This window comes from Diospyros lotus, chromosome 2, assembly GCF_014633365.1.
Source record: "Diospyros lotus cultivar Yz01 chromosome 2, ASM1463336v1, whole genome shotgun sequence".
Lineage (NCBI taxonomy): Eukaryota > Viridiplantae > Streptophyta > Magnoliopsida > Ericales > Ebenaceae > Diospyros > Diospyros lotus.
The window spans coordinates 33,639,374-33,663,863 of NC_068339.1; the positions used below are offsets into that span (position 1 = coordinate 33,639,374).

Below are 24,490 nucleotides of genomic sequence, written 5' to 3' on the forward strand. Positions count from 1 at the left end.
AACTAATCCTGCTCAAACTTGCCCCACTAGGACTCCTCTCATCCTTCACTTACCTGTACCTAGAATTATGCAAATAGAAAGGATGAGCCGTGAGGCCTAGCAAGTATAATACAACGAAATTGAGCATGAAATGTATCACAATGGAGGCTTAGTAAGCAGTAACAAGCAACACATGGTAGGACCGTATAATAGAGTAATACCAACAACACAATACATGGAGCACCACAATCAGTGACATAATGGTAATCAATGCAGACTACCCAGTTAACAGGCTCCTATCACAATCTAGGTACAATCTAGTAACCCTGCTACCATAAAGTCTCTCGAACCCATGTAATGCTCTAAGCTCCACACTCACCATCATGCAATAACATAATAATCACGACATAAGGCACCCCATTCTGACCCATCAATCCATTCCATTATGTAGCGGTAATACACATCTATTACCCCAAGTATGCAGTGGCCTCATTGTAATAGTTGATGTTCTACCCTTGTGTTTAGTTTTGATGATGAAAAACAATACCTTGTTTTATACCTAAGTCATGGGTCAAGTCTATGGTTTTCAACAAAAATCAATTTCAAGTGTTTTGTTAAAATGAAAACCAAAAAGATTTATGATTTCCTATATTAGTTGCAGATTTGCAAAGTCAAGTATTTAGTCTTAAAAGAATCTCCTAAAATATTTTTCAAATTAGCTTTGAAGTCGTTGGTCAACATAGAGCTAAAATTGTTCTAAGGCAAAAGACCAACTTGAACATAAATGTGTTTAATGAAAATCCAATCTTAAGTATGAAAAATCATTTATATTAATCTCATACTTCAAAATAAGTTTTCATATTTTGAAACATGCATGAAAGGTTTTGGCTTGAAACTTAATCATATGAAAAATCCTTTAGTTCATGTATCATGTCTTGAAACTCATTTTGATATCGTTTCAATATTTTTCTAAGTCTAGAAAACTAGCACCTTATAAGGAGACATATATGAAAATATTTTCTTTTTAAAAAACTAACTCCCGGTAATTCAATAATTAACATTCATTAGTGATAAAATAATTTTTAACTAATTTTTCAAGAAATAGAAAGTGTATATCTTGGAGGTGGTAAAATCGCAAAATCCTAAGTTCCTACTAAAATCCAAATTCTACTTTTTTATTCTTATGGATTTTGATTTTTTAGATATTTTTATTGAATCCAAATGGGGGATACTTTCTTATTTACATTTATGTATTAAATTAAATGGAAGGTAAAATATAAATTAAACAAAATGAGGACATTTACTTAAACTAAAGAAATGTAAATATGTGGTGATGTTTTGTATTAATCAAGTGTGCCTCTCATGTTATCTGTTAAGTTTCCAGATTTTCCAAGAAGATAGTCGACTATGTTGTTTAGTGCTGTCGACTATGCATAAGGATAGTCGACTATGCTTGTTCAGTCTGTCGACTATATCCTGCATCTGTCGACTATTGTGAAAGGAAAGTCGACTATGCTATTTCATCTGTCGACTATGTTTGTTCATGAATTTCAAAATTCTCTTTGTAATTTTTGATCTGTCGACTATGTTTGTTCATAAATTTCAAAATTCTCTTTGTAATTTTTGATCTATTGACTATGTAAAAGGATCTGTCGACTATAAGATTTTTGTGTTATAAGATAGTCGACTATGCTTTTCTGTCTGTCGACTATGGCTAGTTTTATTTGATAAAATAGTCGACTAACCTATTTGATCTGTCGACTATGTGTTTCACAGAAACTTACGACGGCTAGTTTTTCAATCTCCAACGGCTAGTTTCTCATTCTCCAATGGTCACAAACAGCTTCATTTCTCTTCAATCTTGTGGGAAGCTTATATATACATATCAAGGAGATCAAGAGAAAGTAAATGGATGGGAATGAATTAATTTGAGCTTACTGTTACTCGTTTGTATTTACAGTGATTGTGCTTCAATTTTTTTTTCTCTTCAAGGCTTTGATTTTAACTTGTATTAAGTCATTCAAGCCTTGTTTTTATTGTGAGAGAACTTGTAACTAAGAGTGCCAACTCTTAGCATCTTGTTTACATTTGTATCACTCTTATTTTCCTAGCTTTGTGCTAGAAGACTTGCTCGTTAAAGCAAGTGGCTGTAATTCCTAGCTAGGTGTTAGAGGGCTTGCTTGTATAAGCAAGAGTTTGTAATTCCTAGTTTTGGACTAGAGGACCTACTTGGTTTAAGTAGGGGGTTTTAGTGGATGGTTTGAAAAATCCGTAGTGAGAAGCTAAGGTAGTGGATTAGGCTTGGTTAAGCCGAACCACTATAAATCCTTGTGTTTTCTTATGCTTGTGTTCTTTGATACATTTATCTTTCCAAGCATTTCATTATCCTCACGTGCATTGAATTTTTTATTTTCAATCAAAAGGATTTCAAAGTTCTATCAATTAAGTTTTTTTTTTTAAATAACCAATTCACCCCCCCTCTTGGTGTGTGCCGTAGAACCTACCCGTTCTAACAATAGTGCCCTCAGTCTGCTTTCCACTCTGTGGCACTAGCACACGCCTATGATATCACACGCCAAGTATGTAGCAGCCTCATCATAGCAGTACCCTTAGCCCACTCTACAAACCCCTGCTACCCAACACCCATCTATGATACCACACACCAAGTATGTAGTGGCATCATCATAGTGGGATCATCAACCAACTCATCTCTATAGCACCGACACATATCTATGATACCACACACCAAATATGCAATGGCCTCATCATAGTAACACTCTCGGCCTGCTCTCAACTCATTTCCAACAAGCTGGCACCCGCTAATGACAGATCATTGACCGATCATTAATTCTCTGGTCATTACATATAAGTTCTAGAATGAAGAAGAAAAATACTCAAAGTCGAGAGAGAATTATAGCATCAAAAATGCAGTAAGCCACCTGAGCCATTTCTTCTTTTGCACTTATATACTCAAACCTTAAACCCTCACACACCTTCCAAATTGGACAAACGACTAGGATAAAGAGAAGGAATAAAGGAGGGGGAGGGAGAGGCGTGCAAATCGCATGTCGTTATTCCCTATTATCCTTCCTCTAGCTCATAGCTGAAATCGTTACAGAAAATGATAAGAGAACATTCCTGAATGCCTTTCGTTATAAGAAATGGTCGACCAATTACGAGGAAATGGTCAACCAATTTGCACCAATTAACAAGGATCGATCGATTAGTTTTGAACCTGTTGATTGGTTCGCCCAAGGTCTAGTCGATAGCCTCCAAGGACATTCGACCGACTTTGTCTTCTCATTATAACTTTTTATAAATTGCATCTAGGCCCACCATTAACTTTTAATGGCCCTTTCATTATCTCATAATGAAACTGAGTCCCCTGTTAACTCTTACTGACATGCCTGTTAACTCTTAACAATTACTCGTATTAGTTAAAACCATTCAATTAACTCTCAATGGTATCATCATTAACTCTTTATGATGATCAATAGTTAATTACAACATTACATCACTAATCAACCACTACACTTGGATATATGTGTGACCTTCTAAGTTGACCACTAAGTAGCAATCGAAACACGTCAAACATTTTGACGCCTATTAAGCTCTTTGATCTACAAGAAATGATATCTCCATCTCTTCTCCCTGAGAGGTCCTAAGTGACAACTAGTATTATGTCAAGACGATCCTACCAGTAAAGAAGTCCTACTTTAGGTAATCTTATTAGGGCTTTGGATTCATGTGTACTATAATCCCTCCATTAACTAACATCTCAATCAAGTGAGATCCATGGACTGATCAAACTCATTGACTCGATAGCTATGCCAAGATCTAGCATGGTCTGATTGAGATGACACTTCAAAAATCCTTCCGACATTGGAAACTCATTTCCAATCATGTGCTCCCTGCCCACGGGTTTATAAAATCACAAACCATTACTAATTGCATAGAATGTTCACCTCACGTCAGATGTTAATGGATCCCATTAGTAATCACCTACCTCCATACATTGTTATATATAAACCACATAGTGCATATTCCCACCATGAGAAACGGGTTGTTATTAGCAATGGAAAATCTCTACACTAACATACAAGAAAACTGCATTGCCTTCGGTGTAAGGACCAATAACACAATCGAAGCCACTAACAAATCATTAATTCTCTCAGCTATGTGATCTGCCACTTGTGTCACATTCAACATATGTTCAACCAACATCCACCCACATGTCTACTATATCCATCACATGGATTATGGCATGTGACTCACCATCATTTGTCATTAGTATCTCATATTAATCAAAGGTAGTAGCCTATGTGTCAGTTCGTAATCGATTACTCATATTCCCCTTCTGAGAAATCTAAGGACTATGAATCACTTTTAAAAATCCTAAATACAAGGGTCTTTGTTACAGATTCTTAATACTTAAGAATAATACCCATCATTTCAAGGTGGCGATTAAGATAACCATGTGATAGTGCTCTGGTCAGTGGATACGCTACATTCTCCAACGACACAATTTTTTGCAGCTGTACATCTCCACGTGATCCGAGATAGAATGTTTCATTCTTTAGCAGTTCTATGTCTCCACATGCCATAATATCTCGGATCAAATAGAAGCGTTGTTCTATGTGTTTTGATTTCTGGTAAGACCTAGGTTCCATAGCCTGTTCAGTAACCCCATTGTTATCACAATATAAAGATATCAGCAACTTAATGGACGAAAGCACTTCCAATTCAGTAAGAAACTTCCTCATCCAAATTACCTTGTTTGCAGCATTGCATGCAGTAATATATTTGGCTTTTGTAATGGAGTCTATAGTTATTGTCTTATCTCTATGGACGTGAATTCCGAAGATATATGTCACATTTCTTAGATCTTTCATGGAGAATTTATTGGACAACCATAGCTTTGTTGACATCATCATACCAGCATCGAATTTCTAATAAAATCAAACTCTTTGATTTCATTATCAAAACAGATGTTCTAAGATCTAAAGGCTTACTTAAGACTATAAATGGATCTATTAAGCTTGCACACTTGATTGGCATTGGAAGGCTCAAAACCTTGAGGTTGTTCCATGAATATATCTTCCTTAAGATAACCATTCAGGAATGTCATTTTGACATCCATTTTTCATATCTTATAAGTGTAGTGTGCAACAATGGCCAGCATCATTCTAATGGACTTAAGCATAACAATTAACAAAAATGTATCTTCATAGTCTATACTTGTTTTTTATGATACCCTTTCGGCACTAACCGTGCCTTGAAGGTTTGCACTTTCCCATTAGGACCAATCTTTCTCTTATAGATCCATTTACACCCTATAGGAACAATTCCATTTCTAATTACATAGCCTCTTACCATTTCTTATAATCGATGTCTGTCATCGCTTCTTTGTACTTAATAGGATCAACAGATTAATCACTATCTCCATACAGGAACACTTCTTGTATCCCCTCCAGTACAAAACCATACTGCTTTAAAGGATGAGATACTCTACTAGATCTATGAGCCTCTTGTGGAATGACATTACTGGGACCTACTGGCTCTGGATTGACTTATTCACTAGGCTCGACTTGTGGCTCAGAAGACACCTCTTCTAATTCTACTTTCTTACCGACACTGCCCTCCTGAAGAAACTCTTTCTCCAAGTATATGGCATCCCTGCTAATCAACATTCTTTGATCACTAGAAATAGTACCCTTTCCAATGCTCTAGATACCCCACAAATCTTTCTTTGCTAGAACGAGATTCTAGCTTATCTATCTTGAGTTTCTAAACATAGGTAGGACAACCCCAAATCCTATCATGCTTAAGACTTGGTTGCCTCCTAACCCATATCTCATATGGTGTACTCTTGATAGACTTACTTAGAGCCCTATTATGGAGATATATGGCAGTGGATAAAGCATAGCCCTACAGTGATAATGGTAGATCAACAAAGGCAATCATTGATCATATCATGTCCAACAAGGTACGATTTTTTCTCTCATAAACACCATTCAACTGTAGAGTTGTTAAAGGAGTTAACTGGGATATTATGTCGTTGGCCTTGAGATAGTCATTAAATTCCATACTCAAGTATTCCCCACCTCAATCTAATCAAAGAATTTTCATACTCTTTCTAGTTTGGTTTTCTACTTCAGCCTTAAACTCTTTAAACTTTTTAAAGACTTCAAACTTGTACTTCATCAAGTACACATAACTATGCTGTGACAAATCATCAGTAAAGGTTATAAAATAGTTATAACCACCTCATGCCATGAAAGAGAACAGCTGTAACACCCGGTGTTACCGGTGCTAAGAGAATGAGAAAGAAAGTGAGAAAATTCCAAAAAATACCCTTGAGGAGGTGGTGAATCCTTGAGATGGAGGGTGCCCTATGAGAGGGGTATTTTGGTAATTTGGATAGTAAAGTCCAATAAATGGTATTTTGATAAATTAGAAATAATTCCTATGAGGAGTTAGGGATGTAAGTGAATTAAATCCCAATTTGGTATTTATATGGAGATATATGGGATTAATAAATTCTCAAAGGATATTTTGGGAGTTTTGGAATTTATCTCCATAAAGGAATTTAATTATGAAAAATAGGGAAAATGGATATTGAATTATTTGAGAAAATAATTAATTTTTCGCTAAAATGGTGAATTAATGTGGTAATGCCACATGGAGGACCAAGATAAAGAATTTGAAGCCAAGTTTGTGTCTTAGAGTGACACTTGGCATAATCTTGAAAATTTGAGAGAAATATATATATTAAAAATGTGGGAGCATATATATATGTGGATTTATGAGTTGGAGAAGGATTTAATTAAATGCAAAAAGAAATGATTTTGGTCTTTCAAGCATTTAATGAGAGGCGTGATTACATGGATTAAAGTAAATCCAAAAGAAAATGATAAATGATCACCATTAATGCCTTGGAAAATATGAGATTTAAATAAATGCAAAAAGAAAATGAGAAAATGGTCACCCATTAATGCTTTGAAAAATTGTGGGATTTATTTAAATGAAAAATAATGTAATTATGTCTTTCGAGCCTTGTCTTGAAATTAGTCCAAATTAAATAAATAGAAAAGAAATCTATTTATGGGACTTGATCCAAGGGTAGTGGATGATTCTTGAAAATTCAAAGGATTGGATTTTAAAAGAAGGGAGCACATGGATTGTGCTTCTTGTGTTTTCTCCAAGAGAGAAGTCTTGTTTATTAAAATTGATGCTTAAGATTTAGTTTTCCCTTAAGCACATGGATTGTGCCTTTAGTGAATGGCTAGGATGCATTCTTGAAATATGGAAAACTAGTATAAAATGGCAAGTAAGGAAGTCTTATCTTCATTTGGCCATTTGGAGAAAGAAATGAAGAAGGAAGGAAAGAAAGAGAGAGAAATGAGTCTTCCATGGAGGGAAAAGTGAAGAAGAAGAAGAAGAAATCAAGGCAAGTTATACTTTCTTCTCTTTATTTTTTTCGTATGCTTGTATGCAAAAATTAAGTGGCTTGTTAAAATGCCATTTTAGATGGGAGAAAATGATGTTGGAAGCTCTCTTGAAATGAAGATTAGAAGGTTCAAGAATAAGGTAAGGGATGGCCCCATGTGGTGGAGGCCTTGCATTGCATTGTAAGTAGGTTGCATAAATTTTTATGTATCTCTTTGCATGCTTTAATTGTACATGAGACCTATGGCCATGGGAGTGGGAAAGAAGTGGTAGGTTGATGCCTCAAACCATGTTGGGTTGTGAGGATGGAATAACCTAACCATGCTTGCATGCATTTGCCATTACATAGATTTGTTATGCTTGTATTTACTTTGCATATGCACCCTTACTAAGCTTTTGAGCTCATGAGGTTTTTATGTCAAAGGAGAAAAGGAAGAGTTACAAACTTGTGGTTGAAGCTCATGATGTATTATACTTTTTGTTGTAAATTTATGACTTATGGAAGCCTAGGTTGTGGTGTTGATTTAAGAAATGTAAACTTATTTTATTGATAATGTATTTTTAAAGCCAAAGTTATGAGTGTATATTCTTTTGAAGTGTTGATTTTAAATTGAAATGAGATTGAGATTTATGGTGTAATATCCCGAGAGCCCAGAGAAGTTAGCATATATCGAGAATAGTGTAAGAAATGAAACAATATCAGCTGGATACCTTTTGGGCTGAATGTTGGCAAAGAACTCCCAAGTTAAGCGTGCTTGATCTGGGGTAATCCAGGGATGGGTGACCCCCCTGGGAAGTTCGCGTAGGCCCATCAGGATAAGTTGTTTCGGTCCTTCCTATCGCTCGAGCGGGATGTTACAGGTGGTATCAGAGCCGACCCCCGATCCTCTGAGCGCGGTGTTGGGGCAAACCTCAGCGAGGACGCTGAGTCCCTGAGAGGGGTGCATGTAGGCACCTTAGGCGAATCCCACATCGGCCATGCAAGGGAGGGAGGTCTGGGACCGGTTGTAAGGTCGCATGACGAGGACGTCATGTGCTCAAGGGGGGGAGAATGTAATATCCCGAGAACCCAGAGAAGTTAGCATATATCGAGAATAGTGTAAGAAATGAAACAATACCAGCTTGATACCTTTTGGGCTGAATGTTGCCAAAGAACTCTCAAGTTAAGCGTGCTTGACCTAAGGTAATCCAGGGATGGGTGACCCCCCTGGGAAGTTCACGTAGGCCCATCAGGATAAGTTGTTCCAGTCCTTCCTATCACTCGAGCAGGATGTTACATATGGCATGTTGAAGCCTAGGTTAAATCTCACTTTTGGTATGAGTTGTTCTGGAAGCATCAAGGGTGTTGCTTAAGCCTTAATTAGGAAGAAAAATAGGCTTTGGAATGTGAGAAGTGGATATTTTAAATGCATTTAGAGGTGTGTAATTTTTTGGAAAAATATGGGTTTAAAGGCCCAAGAAAAAAAATAAAAGAAAAATAAAAGAAGTGAAGTGGCAGCAGCAAGCAAGCTGCAGCCCGCGCGCGGGCAGGGCCGTAGGGTTGCGGCGCGCTCGCGGGCGATCGCGGACGTGCGAGTGCGCGGGCGGCCACGTGCATGCACGCGACATGCACGGCCAGCGCACGGCAGGGCCTCGCCAGCCAATTTTTTAAAAAAAATTGGATTTTTTGGGGATTTTGGGCCATTTCTTAATTGATTTTGAGCCCCGGAGGAATTTTCAAAATAAAGAGATTTTTCGAGCATTTTTGGAGAATAATGCCGAAATTTTTAAAAATTGAAAATGATGAGTTTCTCTTCCAAAAATGGTGATCAATCAATGGATTGGTTGAAATGGTGATTTTATGAAGCCGGTAAAATTCTTGGATGGAAAAAAAAGAATTAAGATAAATAAGAAAATGGCAATTGGGCAGCTTAAAGTGGTTTTCATTCAAACCAAATGCGGTGTGGTTGAAGCCCAATTCTGCTAGTAAATTCTGGGGTTGAGGGAAGGGAAGGACGAGCCTAGTTCCCACCTAGGGCGTTTCATCTTGAAACATAATCCACCCTTCACCAAAGGTCGGGTAGGTGGACAATTCGGGTAATTGTTCACGAGTAACACTCTTAAGTGGGAGTGGGGCGTTACAGTTTGGTATCAGAGCGATGGTTGGAGCATCAAGTGGAGGATGCTTAGAAAAAACGTGGTCGAAGGTTGAAGTAAAGTCCTTGGTAGTGGGACCACATATAACCAAGGACCCTAGGAGTTGGGTCGGGGCATTGAGGCTTGTGGCAATGGGGATGGTGTGCTCGGATATCCCTATTATGGGGATAGGAAAATATCATGGGTCGAGAAGATATACTGTAAGAGATATACGGGTAGAGCAAAGAAGAGTCAAAAGCCCAAGTGTGGGTGTTGGTATCAGGAACTTGAATGTGGAAATTTGGAGGTTCATGAGGCATTCTAAGGAAATCTATCTTTCCGGAACACCTTAGAAAGCACCTCGACAAGCGGTCTCGGTCGGAGACCCTGCGGGAGCTCTCAGGAAGAAGCCTTCCCGAGAGACGGCTTACCGAGATGACTCATGCCTTTCTAAGAGAAACCGGGGGAGAGAGATTCACGTTGACGGGAGGCTGGCCGCAAGACTTGCTGCCTAGAGAAAATGGTGCCTCGCCGAGAGACTTCCATCAACCACTGAGAGCCTGGATGCCCTTTTTGAGAGGGCTGCCATGTCTTCCAAATGGTGGATGGATTTTTCGAGAGAAATCGTCGAGAGGATAAATCTTCTCAGCAAGAAGAATCCCACTCTAAGAGGACAAATTCCCCTCGGAGATGAGGCTGTAGAGAGCCTCTAGAAGCTGCCCAGAAATCCCACACACCCTCGCCCCCCTTTTTTGTTCCAGCCTCTCTCCCTTAGGAAGAATAAGAAGACCTCTTTTATAGCCACTTTCCCTTGGGCCAAATTACCCTCAAAGGCATGCCTTTTTACCTCATTGCCATTATCAATGTTCTTTAGCCTCTTCATTTATGGCTCTTTCTTGGGAAACATGTCCTGGCTCATGTAAGATGATTCAGCATCTTATTTGGACTTTATTCTTGGAATATTCGAACGTTCTAAGTGAAAGCAACGGTGCCAAAGGGAAAAGAATTGTCAAGGAGTGACGGCTATTTGTAGGTGGTTCGTAAGATGTCATTTTGGATTATGATGTATTTTATTTTGATGATGTCATGTTAAACGATGGTACGACTTTCATGTTATGAATAAAATAGTTTCGGTTAAGTACCATTTGAGGTTTCGATCTAGATTCCGCATTTATGATGATGTTACATGTCTTAACTTACTAATTTTAAGTTTGATTTGCTGAGAAGGTACAACGAGATTGTCGGGGAATGATTTATGTTATGTGTGTTGGATATATTATGTTGATAAAAAATATATCTCCGAAATTTCCTAAGTTATAACACGCCCTGAAAAAGTGGGGTGTTACAATTCACCTCACGTCGAAGGTTAATAGATTCTATTAGTAATCACTTGCTTCCATACCATACAAAGACCACAGTGCATATTCCCACTGGGATAAATGGGTGGTTATTAGCAATGTCAAATCTCTAACACTAACATACAAAATAACTATATTGCCTCTGGTCTAAGGACTAGTAACACAATCAAAGTCAGTGACAGATCATTAATCCTCTCAATTATGTGATTTATCACTTGCATCACATTTAGCAGATGTTTAACCAACATCCACTTACATGTCTACTATATCCATTTTATGGATTATTGCATGTGACTCACCATCCTTTATTATTAGTAGCTCATACTAATCAAATGTAGTAGCTCATGTGCCAGTCCGTAATCGATTACTCATATTCCCCTTCTGAGAAATCTAAGAACTGTGAATAACTTTAAGAAATCCTGAATACAATGGTCTTTGTCACATATTCTTAGCACTTAAGAATAAGACCTTTAGTAGTAAATATAAAGACTCATTCATTTATATATATTTTAGAGAGGTATGAATGAAGATATGTCTATTAAAATATGAAAATATATTTTATTATACTTGCAAGATATGAATCATTAGTCCCAAATTACATTTTCTAGATGTCATCTAAATCTAGTATTAGGACACTAACTCTAATAACAATGAACTTCTAAACTCACAATTTCTTATCAAACATTTGAAAATAATGAAGACACAACCATGAACTTCACAAGCTTAGTAAGTTTCCAAGCATACAAGCCACTAATGTAAGACCTTAAACCCATATCTTCGTATTCTCAAGTCTTTTAACTTAGGATGTCTTGCCTTTGAATACACGGCCCCCACACTCGAGTATTAATGTCTTGAAGGTCCCTTACATTGATTTATGTTAACAACCATCCCTACCCTTTAGTATTAACATCTCGAGATCCCAAGTGCATAACCCATATGATCCCATGACACTTCTCCTCTCCCAAAATAAGTGCAAACAAAATGTGTAACCAGACATGCCACTAATATGTTATGTGACAAAACTATGCACAAGAAGTGAAAGAAAACTTACAAAAGGTGTTGGTTTTGTCAAGATGATCTTCTCAACCATAGATTCTTCAACCTATATCATGTATTAGAAGCACTAAGAAATTTTTAGAAGATCAAATCCCTTACCCTCAAGAGTATTCATGATAACAAGTATTTTCTATAAGAATAGAGTTAAGCTTATTACCTTATGAGAGAAGGTCCAACTCTAATGCCTAAGCTCCAATATCTCTCAAACTTTCTTTTCTAAGCTCAAACTCCCTCTCCACTTGCACTTGAACTTCAACAAGAATAGATAAAGGAGACAAAACAAGCTCCTACTTTTAAGCACTTCAACCTTGGCCCTCAATTTTTCTATTGGAAGACCCATTTAGTAAATTAATAATGGTTTAAAATCTTGTAAAATGGGTTTATTCCATTTTAATATAGCATATGTTTATTTTATTTTAGCATTTTTAAGGGTAAGGTTACAATGGAAGAAAGATTTAGACTATACCCCCATATATCTCCCAGGTGGAGACCTTGGGAGAAAAGGACCAAATGTCGTTTAATCTCAGCCAACCAGCTATGGTATATACATATGTATTCCGTTCATATGCATGGTCTATATTCCTTTTATATATATATATATAGTTTATATATATCTACACTTTTACACCTTGGTCAAATACACCTACGACTCCATCCTAATTTAATCTAATTATTACCCACTAAACTAATTAAATCTCCAAGACCCATCAAGCCACTACTTATTTTGTAAATCATTTATTGTATCACTTTTGTAATACTCAAGATTTGTAGATTCAAATATTTAAGGAAAAAGAAAATTTTAGGATAGTCTGGGGATCAAGTTGCAAGGGGTCTAAGTGCAATTATTGAAAAGTTCGGGATGAGAGTGCAATATTAGAAAGTAAAAATGGTAAATGTGGGATTTAAAGATTTCGAATGTGAGCCCACATTCCAATATGGTTATGGATTTCAAATTTTTATAAAATATAACTTGGATTCCAAATCCTATTCAAATATGGTTTTGGACATGTGGCAAGATAAGGATTGGGACAAGTGACACCATCTCATTTGATGCACATGAATATAATAATTGTGCACAAAGATCAAGACGACATATGGCGCGATATGATTAACCCAAAGGAAAGGTCATGATGAGGCATAATATTTGGAAGCTTTTAATTGATTACACATGGAAAGTCATGATGAGGCTGCCTTTTGGTGTTATAAAACTATTGGCTGTTAGAAAAGTAATGATGAAATCTTAGTACTAATAACTCCCAAGGTGGAAGAAAACTATTGGCTTATTTGAAAGTCATGATTAAACATCATTAATGACCTTGAGGTGATGAAGCGTGATTGGCCACAACTTGGAAGGTGATTATGAGACACGAAGTTCGAGGCATAGGTGGCAAGAAACTATTGGCCACACACAAATCTCAAGGCACAAGTGGCATGTCATAATGAGATTAGAGTCTCGAGGTGACACATGGTGGAAGATAATTCGCCGGAGATATCTATAAATAAGGCTTTTGGGAATGGTTTTAGGGCATTCATTTGAGAAGGAAATGTGAAGATTTCTAGGAGAGATATTCTAAGAAAAAAGAGGGGGAAATTCTAGAGGAAACGAAAGAAAAAAAGGGTGAAAAACAAAAGAGAACGAGAGGTTTTCTAGAAAATAGACAGCCGTCGAAAAACACCTACAACCGCTAGAAAAATTGAAAGCAAAACCAAGGCCGATATCTTGTGAATAATAACTCTGAAAGGTAAACAGGCAAGATGAGTGATTCTTGCACCCAATAAACTCCATATTGGTCATATGTTTGTTCATTTGTGTGATGCTTGTGGCTTGCACTTCATGTTTCTCTTTGTTGAAGCATATTTCTTCGTTCCTGGATACATCACCGATGTTGTGGATGGTTGATGAAGCGGGGGTGGTGATTTGGGGAAGGAATCCAGTGCCCTCGGTGGGGCTAAGGATGTCTGACCCCAATCATGTGCCTCAGTGGGTTAAGGTGTTTGAGGAGACTTCATTCTAACGTTGCATTTTACATCTGCACGCATAATTACCTTTGAATCATCTCACTTAGATATCAATATCTAACTTGGGTGTTTTATACCCCTAGAAAATTTCACGTTACATGTATGTTAGTTGTGCCAGGTATCGAAGAGACAAGCAAAAGAACTGGGAAAGAGGTGGCCAAGACTTAATTCGAGTCCTTTAATTTCTATTATGTCTATTTTAAGTGTTGTAAACATACGCCTCAAGTGATGTACTATTAAATCCTACATTTTAATGTACTATTGAATACTTCTAAATCACACATTTTAAATCCCTACATAAACAAAGTGATATTCTTTTACAACACCCATCAAAATCTTTTATGTTGTTTAAAAAAAAAAGTACTTTACACTTTCGTTAAATACACTCAATCTTTCCAGAAATCAACATATAAGGTAAGAAAAAACTTAATACTCTTGTAAACGCGTGAGTTGTTTTAGAATATAATATTTTAATAAATAATTTTATTTAAATACTATTATTTTAATTTTTAAAATAATAATATTTATTTTAAAAAAATTAAAAATATTAAATAATTTAATTCTATAAAAATGAGTTATGAATTGTCTTTCTTTTAATTTACATCAAAATTTGTTTGTTAAAAGCAAAGAATTTCAAAAATATCAAATTTAATATTAAAGTTTAAAATTCATATGTTAAATTAAAATGTAATTTAAAAAATTTTAATACTTACAGCTGTGCCACTTTTCAAATTTGAACTTTACAGCTGTCCAATTGATTTGTTTGACAAATAAGTGATTGTAAGTTTCTTGTTTTACCCTTATTAAGTTTGCCTTTTTCTTTATTTTTCACAATTCAATTATTAAAACCTAAGTTGAAGCAAAACAGGAACTATCTTCTTGTTTAAAAGGACTTACTTTTTTGGAATTCCATCTTCTCTTCTAGCAAAAAGATCAACTGATCATCTTTCCTTTATCAATCTTCAAAAATACCAACTGAATCTTTTGGGTTGATAGTTTGTTGATACACAAGATCCTAATATTCAGTATTTGGCAAGCTCACATTGCAACAAAAAGCGTTTTTTGGGCTTGCAGTCTTGAGGTGTTGAAGAGGTAAGAGTTGGTATCTGCAATTTATTTCTTTGTTAAGAGGGGTGTCTGGTACAGTTATGGCGCTGGATAACGGATTTTGCCTCGTCTTTTCTTATACATCCATGTTTATAAACATTGCGCCGCTTCGCAGAGGCTGCGACAAGGGCGATAGGAATCCGAATGCGATTCAGATTCTTTCCTGGGTTTATACGTACGGCAACTGGGGCTTCAAGTTCCAGTTGAGTCGCTGTGGGTCATGCTTAACTTCAGACGAAATCGGGGGAGCAAAGAATGCAATGAAGGCTTACCGGAATTTGGAGTTAGTCGGCGACTGGTTCTTCCTTTTCCTCCTGTAGCAGTCCCACTTTTCTGTAACTTTCCCTCTCTATCTTCATGTGTTCTCCTTAGTTTTTCTGTCTTTATCTTCTTTTCTTCGTGTGAGTATGATTAGGGCTAGGTAGTAGTATATATATATTTATAGGTTGTGAATCCTCTTTCGATTTGGATTGGACGTGCGAGAGGATTTCTCTATTGAGTCATCATCTGGTTTATATATGCTTAGCTTGCAATTGGAATAGCCGAAGAACTCTCCTTTTTCTATCACTATTTATTTTTCACTTTTTTCTTGCTAGTCTACCTTTATATCAGGTTTGTTGTTGTTGTTGTTTTCCATTCTCCTAATTTCTATATATCTATTATATATATTTGTTTTATATTTCCTTTATTATTTTTTCCCCTAAATTTTTGGTATTTACTTTGCATGTATTGTTTATGAGGAATAAGATGAATTGTGCATGTGATGATATATTGTGCATTGGTTTTGAGGCATGCAAATTGACATTTTATGCCATGTGTTACGAGAGAAATGGAAGTTTGTGAGCCTCCTATGGGTGAAATGCTACAACCTCGATCCATGTGAGCTAAGCAACTATAATCTCTTCTAAAATGAAGTGGGAGAACCTCTCCCATGGATGAAGTGGAAGTTCTAGCATTGTACCTACATGTGACTCAGGTGATGTAATGGAAATGGTTTTGTGCATTTTTGAGCACGGTCTTGTGTGTACATGCGTAGCTCTTTGTGATTTAGCACTTTCTACAAAGTATATTATTGTTGGAAACCAAGCCCATGAAGGTGTTTAAAATCTCACTTTTGATGGTGTACAACCATTTTTGGAGCATGTGGCCATTTTGCAATTTGTGCTATCATTTTGGTATACCATCATTGTATTGTTTCATGTCAACTTAATTAACATGTTGATTTTGGAAGAAAGGTCTATGATGAAGAGGCTATGTTTTGTTATGTAATATGACATTGTTCTGTTGAATGTATGTCTTATTCTATGAGAATTATGACATAGGTTGTACATGATTGGGTGAGTTAGCCTGTTATTAATGATTGAGAAACTGTTTAGGATAATGTAGGTAAGCAAAGGTTATGAATGAACAAGAAAAAGCAATAATAGGTAATTGGGGTGGTAAGGAATTGGATATCTCTTGTGTATAAACAATGACTAAGTTAGAAACACAAGGGCAAAGGGAAGAGTTGGTTATAGAGTTGATTGTGCAACTAGAGAGCTTGGGAGCTAAATTATCAATGTGAATGGTTGATTGTTGAAATTGACATTTTTGGACATTTGATTGTGAAGTAAACAACCAATTGTGGAAATTGACAGGGGAATTTTGAGGTCTCTAGATCATGGATCGATGATAAGGACATTTTACATTAGGATCAACTATCCAATACAGAGTGCGAAGGACCTCGATTGTGAAGGGTGACAGTTGGTTGTTTAAGACAGTGTCTCTGTAAGGTTGATTAGTGAGTCATTGCTATAGTGGAATAATAGGTTTCAATCCCACATTGGAAGAAAAACTAACCTCACTCCCTTTGGAGTATTATAAGTACCCTTTTGTGGTTTAGTTTCATAGATATCTTTGAGTGTTTGTTAAATATTATGAATACAAGATTTTCCTTGTAATCTTGTCTCTAGTTGAGGATTCCTGGAGTGTGAGTGTTTTTGTATCCTTGAGATGACCTCTCATGGTGGTAATTTGGCCAAAATTGTCATAGTGGTGTTCTTAACCTAACCAAGATTGACACCTTTTTCATAATGGGGTTATCAACCTCACCAAGATTGATGCCTCTTTAAGACATCTTGTTGATTCTTGAAGGATTATCAAAATAAAGAGTGGCTTATTATCTGTATGCTGGTCAGAACTTTTGTTTTTTAGAAGTTTCTAAATTTAGAATAGGATGCTTTTTTAATTCAAATTTAGGAAACTTTCCTAAGATTGTATATATGTAATCTTTCCTTTTTATGTATTTGTAACATCCCACATCGAGCGATAGGAAGGACCGAAATAACTTACCCTGATGGACCTACGCGAACTTCCCAGGGGGGTCACCCATCCTTGAGCTTCCCCACTTCAAACACGCTTAACTCGGGAGTTCTTTGTCTATATTCAGCCCAAAAGGTATCCAGCTGGTGTTGTTTCATTTCTTACACTATCCTCAATATATACTAACTTCTCTGGGCTCTCGGGGTATTACAATATTGTAGTATTTCCTATGTTGTATTTCTCTCTATAAGAGGAGATGTATGTGTACATATGAATCTATGAAGAGTTTATTTAGTTCTTTACATGGTATCAAAGCCAAACGATATTTTCATGGTGCCTCTAAACCCTAGTGTGCCTTTATTGCACCTTTTTGTTCTTCCTTTTCTCCTATTCGTTTAGCCTTCATTGCTCCCTTCTTGTTCAACCAATTGTTTCGGTGAACGTGTCTGAGATTTCTGAGGTTATTCCATCCATGATAACTGGAGAAACAACTCTAGTTGATCAGCCAACCGAAGCCGGAGAGTTGCCTGGAATGTATCGAATACTATTGTTTAGATGGTAGGAACTACTTACAATGGGCTCAGCTAGTGAGGACTTTTCTCAAAGGTCGGGGGAAGATTGGCCACCTAACTGCACCAGCTCCAAAGGTATCTGATCCCACTTTCATAGCAGGGGATATTGAGGATTCTCTTATCATGTCGTGGTTATGGAGCGTTATGTAGGCTGAGGTAAGCAAAAATTATATGTTCTTGTCTTCAGCAAAAGAGATTTGGGATATAGTTGAATGAACTTATTCTAAGATTCAAGATGCCTCAGTGATCTTTGAAATTAAAATCAAGATTAGTAGCACTAGACAAGGATCTTTAATTGTAACAGAATACTATAACAAGATGAATGGATTGTGGCTTTAACTTGATCATTACCAAGACATCAAAATGGTGTGTACTGAGGATGCTGCCATCCTTAATTTTATTCTTGAGAAAGATAGAATTGTAGAGTTTTTAGTAGGCCTTAATGCAGAATATGATTTGGTTAGTGTCCAAATACTTGGAAGAGAGAAACTGCCTTCTCTTAATGAAGTGTTTGCAATAGTTTGAAGTGAAGAGAACTGGCGGGTAGCTATGCTTAGTGAACCTAGTTCAGATGGTTGGTGTCCAATAAAGGAGAGGGAGCAAGATTTAGAATAGGGAAATCAAAAGTGCAATCAAAAATCAAAATCGTAAAGGGCTATGGTGCACTTATTATAGGAAACCCCGGCACACTTGGGACTCATGCTTTAAACTCTATGGGAAGGAGGCGGGTCTAAGGAAGATCGGAGGTTTCAAGAGTTTAGCCTTAAAGAACCAGGCCTATCTCTCGAACAAGGAGCAGGAAGAATGAGGCTCAACTAATAAGACGTAATCCTTTATTGGATCTAATCTTAATCAGTTGAATGCAGATGAGATCAACAGGCTTAAGAATTTCCCAAGGATAATTCAAGATGGAACCTCCTCCCTTGCTCAACAAGGTACTTGTCTACATTCTGTTTCTTTTTCTATCTCAAAAACTGATAGGAATAACATATGGATCCTAGATTTAAGAGTCACTGATCATATGACCCCTGATCTGCATGTTTCTGAAACCTATAAACCCCTGGAAACTTCTGAACAAATAACTATAGCCAATGGAACTTCGATTCCTGTCCCAAGACAGGGCAGGGTCAATCTTAGCCCCGTTCTTCTTATCAAACAGGTGCTTGATGTACCTAATTTATCTACCAACTTGTTTATGTCCATCAACTCATCAAAGACTTGAACTGTCGTGTTATTTTTTCTCCTCATATGTGTGAATTTTAGGCAATGGACACAAGGAAGATGATTGGTGTTGTCGAGGAACAGAACGGGCTATATTTCTTGAAAAAGGAGAGTGATTGTCCTAAAAGGGGTTAGCTAAGGCTATATTTCTTGAAGGAGGAGAGTGATTGTCCTTTTCAGTGTGATGTGTGTAATTTCCAAGCATCATCGAGTGTCTTATCCAATTAGTAATAAATTATCTTCTAGACCTTTTTCATTAATTCATTTTGATGTTTGGGGGCTATCTAGGATACCTAACTATTCTGGAGCTAGATTGTTTATTTCTTTTATAGATGATTGTACTCGAATGACTTGGATTTTTTTGTTGAAAGACAAAGCTGCTATTAGTACTGTTTTACCCTACTTCTGTAAAATGATTTCCACTTAATTTGGCTCTCCTATCCCGAATTTTTGTACTGATGATCCAAGAGACTATTTCAATCATTATTTGCATTAGTTTTTCCAACAAGACGGAATTGTCTATGAGTATTCTTGCATAGATACTCCACAATAAAATGAAGTAGCTGAACGGAAGGTGAGACATCTCCTTAATGTTGCTCCCCTTCTCTACCATCATCATGTTCCCAAACATTTCTGGGGGGAGGCCTAATAGTAGCTTACTTGATTAACTGAGTACCCTCTAAAATTTTAAATCGTTAAGTCTTTTCCAATGTTTATCCTCTTACTTTCTAGAACTGAGTTTGCATACTCCTTTTTCTCTTAAGGTGTTTGGCTGTGTGTCCTTTGTTCATATTCCTAAACATCATTGAGATAAACTTGACCCTAGAGCTCTTAGGTGTGTCTTCCTTGATTACTTCCCTTCTTAAAAAGGCTACAAATGTTATCATCCTTCCATTGGAAAGTTCTGTGTGTCAAAAAATGTAACATTTGTTGAATCTAAGCCCTTTTTTGGCTCCTCTAGTGTTGGTCGCTAGGGGGAAAATGTGGAGCATGGTGACCAAAGTGTTAGTGTGAGTGATGTTCTTCCTAACCTAGAATCTGTCCCAACAAGCTCTGGTGAGCTATCAGAGATTGATCCGCCTATCCCATCTACTCCCTCACCACACTCACCTGCTCACTCATCAAGTCGCAATGAGACTGCCATCCCCAGTTAGGTTTAAGGGCTCTCCTTATGTATTCAAGAGAAGACCTTAGTCCATTTTGGATTCTCAGCCTGCATCAACATCAGACCTCAGTCTAGGTATCGAATTCACTCAACCCTCAATTCCAGTTCTATCTAACCCTATTCTTAATGATTTGGATATCCCTATTGCTGTCAGAAAAGGGGTTAGAAGCTGTACTCAACATCCTTTGATACATGGTTGCAGGTAACTCTTTAGTTAGAATATTTGCCAGCTGATCATAAGATGATATGTATGGTGTACAAATCAAGCCACTTGTTATGTCCCTAGGAGGATTAGAAGGGTAATATTGTGATAGGAATATAATAAAGGGGTAATATTGTAATAGGCTTATATTAGTTTGATAGGAGATATTTGGTTGTTTGTTAGGAGCACATTGGTGCTGTTAGAAATTAGTTAAGGAGCTACCTATGCCTATAAAAAGGCCCATTGTAATAGGAGATGATTATGTTTGAATGATAAATGAATATTCTGATTTCTCTCTAAATTTCTCTCCATCCTCCCTTTCATTTCTCTTTACTTTCTCCCTAATTCTGTTCAATTTCCCCCTTCATTTCTTCTCTGTTCTTCCCCCAATTCCTTCCAATTCCTTTTAAGACTCTAGCTAAATCCTAGGGTTATGACAAATGGTATCAGAGCAGTCACTCTTTGGCCGTGGTTCATGCAATTTTGATAAATTGATTCTGACGACTCTCATTGAAATTGATTGAGCAGTGATTTGTGGATTCCGGTGAACTTTCTTAACTGCAACAAAATTCGTGGACTTCAGTGGCTGCAGTCGCGGTTCGAGAAGGCGACAGAAGTAAATCCAGCAAATCCAATTCCTGTGGTCCAAGCGAGGATACGTTTGGTGATAGGTGAAGCAGATCTAGTAGCAAAATTCGGAACAGGCGAGCATCTCCTAGATGGTATTTCGAAAGAGAGCCGGAGGTTGACGTTAGCCGCGACTTTCTGTAAGTATTGCTCGAAGTGGAAGGGCAAAGTAGATTCGACGGTTTGGAAGCCAATTTAGAGACTACGACAACCAGCAATTCCCAATTCTGAAGAATTCTGGAGGTTGCATGACAATCGCTCAAGGAAGGCGAGTAGCCCAAGTGATTCCAATGCTAAAATTCTGGCGATTTGGCAGAATTCCGACAAGTTGGTGAAGAGGATCTAGAGCGATCGCTGAACCAGCAAGTGCGATCGTCTGCAATCAGTTCAGCGGATCAGAGGTTTAAGCGATAATCAAAGTGGCGCAGACGAGAAGACGAGGCAGAGGTGACTCTTAGAGCTGAACCTTAGCCTTCGGTTTCTTCTTTGGGTGCAATTCTGACTGTTCCGGTGAATTTGGCGTTCTAGACAGAGAAGCAACTAGAAAATTTCCAGTTGAATCTCGGAATTGATTCCGACCCAAGAGAAGGTGAGTGTCGGCTCGGATCTGAAGGAGAAGTAGGAGTGGATCTCGGCCGGTTCCAACTGATTTACAACGAAATTCCTTAGTCGTGATAGAAATTGGTCCACAGTAGGTGACGACGCTGGTCGGTAATTGGTTCTTGCAGCCGATCGAGTCGCAGAAAGCGATTGGGTAAGCTGAGCTACAGGCTACCCTCGACTTGTGATCTAGAAGTATTATTCAAATTGTGGAGGAAAAGTAAAGATTGATTGCGATTGTGGTAGACGTTTATAGAAGCAATTTTAGTGTCAAAGCTCTAGCGACTTGGAAGCTGTGAGTAAGGCGACCTCAACAATTATCGGAACAGTGTGAGCGATGATTTGGGAGATTCCGCTTAGAAGTCCGGCAACGCATATCAGCAAATTAGTGAAGAAAATCCCATGGGTGGTAATTCCAATCAAATTCTAGGCTGCTAGTAAGGTAAACAAAGGGTAATTTCAATTTTGAAATTTGCTTAACTTTGTTTGAAGAAGGGAGGCGAAGTAGAGCGGGTGTTCTTCGGTTATTGAATTGCATTTGAGGCAAGTAAAGGAGCTGTTACAACGGGCGAAACAAAAAAAATGTACAGAACTCTTGCTCCTTGGTCTTTACAGTGTTTTGTTGGTGAGAAGTCAACCATGGGGAGCAGTTTATGCATGAGACAAATGGAGTCTCAAGGGCAGCAAAAGAAGGCTGCATTTGCATCTGGGAACAATAGGAAACATAAGGAATTCGGCCAAATGTTACATGAGCAACTGCAGGAGTTTGCGATGATACTAACTAAGAAGTATCATTATAGATTTCCCGGGGAATTCTTTGATGATTATTGCGGAAGTTCTAACCAAGAGGAGTCCCTTAAAATGGGGCAGCCTAAGAAGAGGCTTGGAGATCGGGGCTGGTCTAATGTGGTGGAGGAGTTCAATAAAATTAGGCAGGTAGGGTCAATGATGGAGTACCAATTGAGGTTTGAAGAGCTGATGGCCTTGATGCTCAATCATAACCCTTATTTGACAGAGTCCTATTTCGTTTCAAGCTTCTTAATTGGCTTGAATGAAGAGTTGAGGCCAATGGTGACGGTGTTTTAGCCCAAGACTCCGAAGTGTGCTGCTGATAGTGCCAGGCTCCAAGAATTAACATTTAAGGCACTGAAGAAGAAACAAAAAGATAGAGATGCTGATGGAACAACATGGGATCAGGCAAACGGTATCAAAGGACCTGAACAATCTTATATTGACTCTATGAAAATTGACCTCAAGGCTGATGAACTTGGACTGGCAATAAGGAAGAAGCTAGAGGTTGAGAAGAGGCATTCTTTCGATGGGATTTTGGTTCTGAAGCAGGCTGAACTATCCTTAACTTGGGATGAAATAGGCAATGAGAAAGTGAAGATAGCACTAGCTGGAGGAAAGCTAAGGGATATAGCGGAAGAAGCCAAAGGTTTTGCTAAGGGGAACACAGCTTCTGCTGCTGTGCTGATTTTTTCTTTCACTAGCAAATCCAAGTTGTTGTCTACTGCATGGAGGGATGAATCGTTGGTTGAAATTGAAGTTGCAGCAACTCCTAATGCTAATGCTCACAAACAGTCTTGGTATGAGTACCCAAGGCAAATCTGCAATCCTTCATTGCTGCATTTCGAGGATGCTGTTGATATCTTTCAATGTGCAGATGTGGTGCACCATGGAGATGTAGGAACAATTGCTGCTGGTATTGAACTTGAACTCTATCAGATTGCTCCTATTGGAGTTCTGGGCCAAATTATGATGGGGCTTGATCTTGGATACTAGAGAACGAGGAAGAGGAAAAGGCCTAGAAGGACAGGGAAAGAAAGAAAGAAAAATCAGATAGAGATGGCAGGCATTAGATAAAGAAGCAACGACTAGTTGGTAATAAGTTTCTTGGGGACAAGAAACATTTCAAGAGGAGAAAATTGTCATGTCCCTAGGAGGATTAGAAGGGTAATATTGTGATAGGGATATAATAAAGGGGTAATATTGTAAGCTTATATTAGTTTGTTAGGAGATATTTGGTTGTTTGTTAGGAGCACAAGGGTGCTGTTAGAAATTAGTTAAGGAGCTACCTATGCCTATAAAAAGGCCCATTGTAAGAGGAGATGATTATGTTTTGAATGATAAATGAATATTCTGATTTCTCTCTAAATTTCTCTTCATCCTCCCTCTCATTTCTCTTTACTTTCTCCCTAATTCTGTTCAATCTCCCCCTTCATTTCTTCTCTGTTCTTCCCCAAATTCCTTCCAATTCCTTTTAAGACCCTAGCTAAATCCTAGGGTCATGACACCACTATCCAACTTTTCTTTGATAAAATGCCTATCTACTTCAACATGCTTAGTTCTATTATGTTGCACTGGATTGTGAGCAATGCTTATTGCTAACTTATTGTCACAATAGTCTCATAGGTGTTGTCAAAGTGATCTTCAAGTCCTGTAGTAATATTTTCAACCAAAGCAACTCACACAGTCCTAGAGCCATGGATCTGAATTTAGCCTCCGCACTTGATCGAGCCACTGCACCTTATTTCTTGCTCCTCCAAGTCACAAGGTGACCCCTTAGGAAGGTACAATAATCGGATGTAGATCTCCTGTCCACCACTGATCTTGCATAATCTGCATATGTGTAGGTTTCAAAAGTCATGCATTCTCCCCTTTTGAACATAATGCCTTTTCTTGGTGTCCCTTTCAAATAATGCAGTATTCTATAAAT

General features: G+C 37.6%; 1 protein-coding gene across 8 annotated transcripts in view; it reads left to right on the forward strand.

Moving 5' to 3' along the window:
• The first annotated feature begins 14,835 nt into the window (after window positions 1-14,835).
• LOC127794339 (protein MICRORCHIDIA 6-like) overlaps window positions 14,836-24,490 on the forward strand; it is a 104,211-nt gene continuing 94,556 nt past the window's right edge. For 2 of the 8 annotated variants that reach the window (XM_052325351.1, XM_052325352.1), the window contains exon 1: window positions 15,898-16,059. In XM_052325351.1, coding sequence (XP_052181311.1) covers window positions 16,015-16,059 — 45 coding nt within the window. In that variant the 5' untranslated portion in view covers window positions 15,898-16,014. Of the gene's footprint in view, window positions 15,069-15,198; window positions 15,419-15,824; window positions 16,060-24,490 lie in introns of those variants that run through there. The other 6 variants (XM_052325353.1, XR_008021644.1, XM_052325356.1 and 3 more) reach the window with 6 other exon arrangements.